Here is a 7,423-nt window from a genome sequence, read left to right on the forward strand (position 1 = left end):
AAAAAAAAAAAAAAAAAAACTTGCTACGATCAATTTCCTTCACGATGAAAATGTGGTTTTTGCTCCCTAAGTACAGAATGTGTAGTGCAACATAACATAATGCATACTAGAACTTCAGTGTTTACACTTTGTTCTTTTTTTTTTTGGTGGTACGCGGGCCTCTCACTGTGTGGCCTCTCCCGTTGCGGAGCACAGGCTCTGGACGCGCAGGCTCAGCGGCCATGGCTCACGGGCCCAGCCGCTCCGCGGCATGTGGGATCCTCCCAGACCGGGGCACGAACCCGTGTTCCCTGCATTGGCAGGCGGACTCTCAAACAATGTGCCACCAGGGAAGCCCTACACTTTATTCTTAATAGTAGATTATGTAGACTGGAAGATTACCATTTTAAAAAGTCCTAATCTATGGAATTAAATTAAGTGTTTTGAATTTTAAATGTTTTTTTTTTAATTTTTATTTTAGTTTTTAACTTTTTTTTTTTTTTTTTACTGAGTTTAGTCGGATAATGTCTGCCACTGGCTCTGTTATTAACATAAATATTTTAAAAAACCTTTGTAGACAGTTTAATTCAATTCAGAATGACTGAAATTTTAGGATGAAACCATAAATTTTCCCAAATCAAGGATTGCTTTTAACATTCTTGACAAAAAAAGGAGTTAGCCCATTTCTTTTAAAACTTCTTATTTTTATAAACATATTTAACACGCTCTTTATTAGATGGCATTAAAATGAGACTGATCATGAATATTCCTTTGCTCTTGGCAGCATAGTATTTGTGATACCTTGTTTCAAGGTGAGAGGGACTTCCCTAGTGGTCCAGTGGTTAAAACTCTGCGCTTCCACTGTAGGGGGTGAGGAGTTCGATCCCAGATTGGGGAACTAAGATCCCACATGCTGCGTGGTAGGGGGGGGGAAAAAGAGTAATGAACCCATAGGTTTATTGGTATACTGTAGTAATTAGCTATATGATAGCCTTGGAACGTAGGAGCTTTAAAAACTATCTCTCATATGTACTTAATTAGTGAAGGAATTTTTTTTTTTTTTGCCCCGGACGCGCAGGCTCAGCGGCCATGGCTTGCGGGCCCAACCGCTCCGCAGCATGTGGGACCTTCCCGGACCAGGGCACGAACCCGAGTCCCCTGCATTGGCAGGCAGATTCTCAACCACTGTGCCACCAGGGAAGCCCTGAAGGAATTCTTAAAAGCAAAAATAGAATGGACCTACAGCATGGAGTCATTCCTAAAGGGAATGAAGTATTTCAATCAGCAAACATGAGGAGGTTTATTTCCTAGTCATGTCTTTTTCTCAAATTTAGCCACCCCCACGTGCTAAAGTTTTTCCTTCTCTTCTTTAGGTAAATATGTTGGTCTTGAACTTATGGCTTCCACAATTAATAAAAGAACTAGCTGTAGTTAGAACTGTAAATCTTTGGCATAGATTTAATTATTGAATCACTATTTTAAAATGTGTTTAAAATAAAGACTGTAGCTATTACATAAAATCTAAGATTTCCTTGGGTAAACATTTATAATTTTTTTTAGTAGGGAAATTCAGGATTAAAGTATTTTTCTAAGACAACACTGATAAACTTTATTGCAATCAATAATTATGCAAATTTCAGCATTTGAAAAAATTTGAGTAAAACAAGAAAATAAAATTGAGTGATTAAATGAGATTTAGAATACTCTTGATACCCTAATCTCCTTAAACCCATTCTGGAATAGAATGGGTATAAACAAAGTGACAAATATAACTTGAATTCCTCATCAGTGGGTTTTTTTTTTTTGTGGGGGGTAGAAAGAGATTACTTTTACAAATAGCAATGAATATAATGCAAATTTACACTGTCCTTCAGGTTGGAAACTACAGCATTCACCCTGAGCACATACAGTAATTGAAAAAAAAACTTTTAAATGAGAAAAAGGTAAATATGTTTTGTATTTCCAGGAGTCAGTACTTGGTAAATTCATTAACATCGAAGCAAATATGGTTTTTGGACAAACTGATAAGTAGCTTGCATATGAGCATGGGTTTGAAACACCCTCAAGTTGAGATGATAACTTAGAGAACTGGTATTTTGAGTTATCCTCTACACAATTGGACTAAATGTTTAGAATAATTTACATAGTATAAATATTAAGCAATAGAACATTATAGAGTGTTAGCAATGGAGTAAACTTAATAAGGAGCCATTCAAAAATGATCTATTTCTAAAAGTCTAAAAAACTGTATTGCTAATAACCTACATATATGGATTTTTTTCATGTTCATATACATAACATAGCGCTCTAATACGTTCTCTTAGATACCCATATCCAAGATAAAACTCTTCTTGGCATTCTAATTTGTAAAACCGAACCACCTTTAAAGAGCTAGTGGCCACACACAAAGAATATATAATGAAAGAATTAAAATTACACACACACACACACACACACACACACAATGGACCAATATGAAGGAATCACGAAAGAAGCAATATAAGTGAAAGAAAGTACAAACGATAAACACACTTCCACTTTAAGCCACAGGATGTCGTTGTTCTCCAAGGAGAGGATTGTTTTAACCGAAAAAAAAAAAAATAATAACGATTATTCTCGCACCAGAAAGGCTCGCCACTGTTCCGGTGCTTTATAGACTATAAACACACCCATATTGTTAAGATCAGCTGGGATATCAGGAACAAAGACTCAGAAGGAAGGTCTCAAAAGGACTACATATTTCTACGCATGAAGTGTTTATTTACTAACCAGAAGAGAGTCACGATGTTAACTTCAGGACCAGAGAGGCAGGGAGCCTGGCTCCTGCTTCACTCGCTTCTGCTCCTCGCAGCATGGGAGACAGGGAGCAGCCAGGTCCATTATTCGGTCCCCGAGGAAGCCAAACACGGCAGCTTCGTGGGCCGCATCGCCCAGGACCTGGGGCTGGAGCTGGCGGAGCTGGTGCCGCGCCTGTTCCGGGTGGCGTCCAAAGGCCGCGGGGGCCTTCTGGAGGTAAATCTGCAGAATGGCATTTTGTTTGTGAATTCTCGGATCGACCGGGAGGAGCTGTGCGGGCGGAGCGTGGAGTGCAGCATCCACCTGGAGGTGATCGTGGACCGGCCGCTGCAGGTGTTCCATGTGGAGGTGGAAATAAAGGATATTAACGACAATCCGCCTGTATTCCCAGCGACACACAAAAATCTCTTTATTTCCGAAACTAGGCCTCTTGACTCTCATTTTTCACTAGAGGGCGCCTCCGATGCAGATATCGGGGCCAACGCTCTGCTGACTTACAGACTGAGCCCCAATGAGTATTTCTCTCTGGAAGTACCGACCAACGACGAGCAGGTAACACCGCTCGAACTAGTACTAAAAAAACCTTTAGACAGGGAAGTCACTTCAGAGCTTCTCTTGGTGCTCAAAGCAACGGATGGGGGCAAACCTGAGCTGACAGGCACTGTAGAGTTAAACATCACAGTGCTGGATGTAAATGACAACGCCCCAGTGTTTGACAAAACAGTTTATCGTATAAAATTACTGGAAAATGCAAGAAACGGTACACTGGTTATTAGACTTAACGCCTCGGATTTGGACGAGGGTTCAAACGGCCACATTCTTTATTCCTTTGCAACTGATGTCTCCTCTAATACAGAAGCCTCTTTTCGCATAGATTCAAACAGTGGAGAAATAAAAGTGAATGGAAAAATAGATTTTGAAGAAATTAAATTATGGAAACTTCAAATAGAAGCAGTTGACAAAGGAAACCCCCCAATGTTTGGTCACTGCACAATCTTGATAGAAGTCTTGGACATCAACGATAATGCCCCAGAGTTGCTAGTGACGTCACTGTTGCTTTCTATTCCAGAGGATGCTCCACCGGGGACTGTCATCGCTCTAATCAGTGTAACCGACCATGACGCCGGTGGCAATGCGCGGGTGACCTGCTCACTAACACCCCAAGTCCCCTTCAAACTGGTGTCCACCTTCAAGAATTACTATTCGCTAGTGCTGGACAGCGCCCTGGACCGAGAGAAAGTGTCGGAATATGCTCTAGTACTGATCGCGAGGGACGGGGGCTCGCCTTCTCTGTCGACCATGGCCAGCGTGTCCGTGGAGGTGGCCGACGTGAACGACAACGCGCCCGCTTTCGCGCAGCCCGAGTACACGGTGTTCGTGAAGGAGAACAACCCGCCCGGCTGCCACATCTTCACGGTGTCGGCGCGGGACGCGGACGCGCTGGAGAACGCGCTGGTGTCCAGGTGGGGAGCTGGTCTTACTCGCAGCAGAGGCGGCAGCGGGTGTGCTCTGGGGAGGGGCCGCCCAAGGCAGATCTCATGGCCTTCAGCCCTAGTGTCCCTCCAGGTTCGAATTCTGGAGATATTGGAGACCAACAGGAATTTTGCGAGAATGTAAGTACAGTAATTCTGAGATGTATCATGCCTCTTAATGTCAATCACATAGTAGTTCACTAACAAATTACTGTTAAGTCCATTGCTTCAGTTATTTGTTGTCTTTTTCTTGCGATGGTTTTTTCTAAAGCACAATGGAAGTACAGCCATTTTTATTACTTTTCACCACAGTCTTCTTGAGTATACGGGGAATATTATTTAGTTGGAGAAATAATAATAATAGTAAAAATGAAATAGACTGCTAAAGCTTCCTGTAAATAAGCAAGGCTAAGTCAGCCAGGAAGGAGACAAGGATCACTGATGGGAAATGGAGGATGTGGGTGAGGCTCAAATCTTCTACTTCTCAATTTTGCAGCAAGTTCATTCTTCCTATTCATTTTCTTATTCTGTTTGGTGTCCTCTACGCATTATGTTTATGCATTCAAAATTACCCTAACAATTCATAATTTGGTTTTTGGGGTTTTATACATGTGTACATTCTTACCTTCCTATAATCTATAAGCTTGTGTATTACTGACGGGCATGGGCTGTTAAGGTGGCCTCATTTTATAAATGATTTTGTTTCTTTATAATCAATGACATGCTTCTTTGAGAAAGTAGGTAGAATTTTAGCCTTTCCTTTGGGAATGATTTTACTTTTTTTGTCTTTAATCCCCTCATAATTTAAACTTATTTTCTTCATAGTCTTCAGCTGCTTCAGATAGACAACTTAAAATTTTTTCTAATGTAATGACAATTTTGCTAGTTGCCTGTTGAATGCATTGCTGCTCTCCTCCACATTAATTTCTGCCATCTTCTAATTTATTTGGAAATTTTATTTGAGCATTGACCATACTTATATTTCTTCCATTCATGGTACCTGTAATGAGGCTGTATGAAAATATTTTAGAGTGGGAAAATTCACACTTCTTTGTGCTTTGAGGTTCAAAAGGGTCTTCCCATATAGGGGAATTGTGATACTTCTGCCTGTATTCACCAAGATGCCTGGTCTTCAAAATAACATTGCTCTAAATAATTTAAACATAACAGTCATGGCATATATATAAAGGGACTTCCATTTGACAATGGTGCTGTTGGTCACATTTCAGTATTTAACATTGTGTACTCAAAATGTTTTTAACATTGAGTACTTTAGATATATTGATACAAACTCTTTTTTTGTCTCAATGCTATGATCATGTGAATTGTTTTCTTTAAAGATATCACAGAGAACTTGAAATTAGAGCTGTAAGGGTGTGAATCAAATAATGTGGAAGTTTATTTTGTTCTTTTTGGCTCAACTGTACAAAGTAGAGATTCTTTAATTGTACTGAATGGAGAAATAAATTATATATGATATATTTACATATGGGAGGAGAACCACGTTATAGATAGGGTAAAGTTAATAGAAATTCTGAGAAGGCTATTTTCTACCTAGAATGTAGGATGATTTCCATGAAGATGAACATTAGGAAATCTTCAGAAAAGGAAAAGCCATATCCTAGTTTATGGTACTGGAATTTTCTTCATTGATAGCTACAGAATAGAACAAGAGTAAACATTGGTCACTAATTATAATCAACCACCACTATTTGAGATATTTCTGTTTGTAAGATATGGCATGAAGGGCTTAAAATACATAATTTCATTTAAGTCTTATAACAACTTGTAAAGTACATTTGACTATCCAAGTTCTAAAGATTAGATAAGAGATGTTGAGATGTTTATCTATCTTGTCCACTGCTATCCAGCTAGTACATGATGGAGATGATATTCAAATGCATATCTCTTAGATTTGAGAGCCATTCTTTTATTCATTGTAGAACTTTCTAGAGTAAATCTTTTATCTGATGAGGCCTAGTCCTGGCTAGGAGAATCAAGCACAAGCTGTATACAGAGTAATCCTCCTTTCTGTTTTGCTTAGAAAAACCCTTCATGATTATCTTCATGGTTAACTTTGTACAATATCATAACTGAGATAGGAATTAAGATTTTTTTATGTTTATTTTTTTATGTTGCTAAGTGATTTTTTTTTCTCAGAAGTTTCATGGACATCATTATCATTTGTCTTAGTGCCACACTGAGATAGGTTTTTACATTATTTGATCGGTAAATAATTAAGAGTTGTCTGATAAGGACTATTGATCAGTTGTTTGGAAGTGATATAAATAAGCAGAATCATTTAATATATGAGGAAAATCAGAAGACTGAGGTCTGCAAAGTTCTTGCAGAACACCAAAGCCAAATAATACATGTGGAAATGACCTTGTTCTTTTTACACTGTGAATAAGAAGAGTGTTTTGACAAATATAAGCGGTAATATGATTATTTCTTGGATCCTGAACATCAGTGAAGGATCAATACTTGTTTCCAAAATTGTGTACTTCAATAACAGCTTTAAAGGTGTATATTTCTCATGAAAATCTTTGAAAGTGTGTGGGTCTTTCAAGATTCAGACTCCTTCAGTCTTGTTGTCTGAGAGATTTGTGCCAATTGAACAAATGATCTGTGATCAAATAACTGTGTATACTTGAATAAGCCCTGATAGCACAGAGTGAACATCACTGCATATATTCTACAGTTTTGTAGACAGTACTTCTAATCTGTTAATTTTGAAGAACCTACTGGGTTTCCAAGAATGGCTTCAAGATCTATTTCTCTGTTTAATGTTTTCAATAAATAGTAGTACTAGACCTATTATGAAATAATAGTGGATGATGAGGACGGGTAGAACATTAAACCATGCACTCCAATACTTGACTATCAAGACATACAGCTGGAATTTCAGACTAACCAGATTGATTTAGAAAAGGTCAGGCACGAAGTTCCTTAGCCTTTTCAATCAATCTTACAAAATCAATGTTAACAACTATATCGATGTGACTTCTTGGCATTAGCCTATTGCCGGATCTTAGGCCCATCCCCAAAGATGAGTTCAAAGATATCATAATCTATTCTTTAGGAGCTAGTTGAGATAGTGCTATCTGAAATAGCACAGCCAAAGTGCAAAAGTTGTGTCATTGGTTCATAAAATATATCAAACTCTTTTATGAATT

At 38.6% G+C, this 7,423-nt stretch overlaps 1 protein-coding gene across 1 annotated transcript; it reads left to right on the forward strand.

Moving 5' to 3' along the window:
- Nucleotides 1–2,763: 2,763 nt before the first annotated feature.
- LOC112404486 (protocadherin alpha-10-like) lies at nucleotides 2,764–4,392 on the forward strand. The gene has a single exon (XM_024752490.1). It carries the CDS (start codon nucleotides 2,764–2,766, stop codon nucleotides 4,390–4,392), a length of 1,629 nt encoding a protein of 542 aa, XP_024608258.1.
- The last annotated feature ends 3,031 nt before the right edge of the window (nucleotides 4,393–7,423 follow it).

The sequence above is a fragment of the Neophocaena asiaeorientalis genome, unplaced genomic scaffold (genome assembly GCF_003031525.2).
Source record: "Neophocaena asiaeorientalis asiaeorientalis breed wild unplaced genomic scaffold, Neophocaena_asiaeorientalis_V1.1 scaffold204, whole genome shotgun sequence".
Taxonomy (NCBI): Eukaryota; Metazoa; Chordata; class Mammalia; order Artiodactyla; family Phocoenidae; genus Neophocaena; species Neophocaena asiaeorientalis.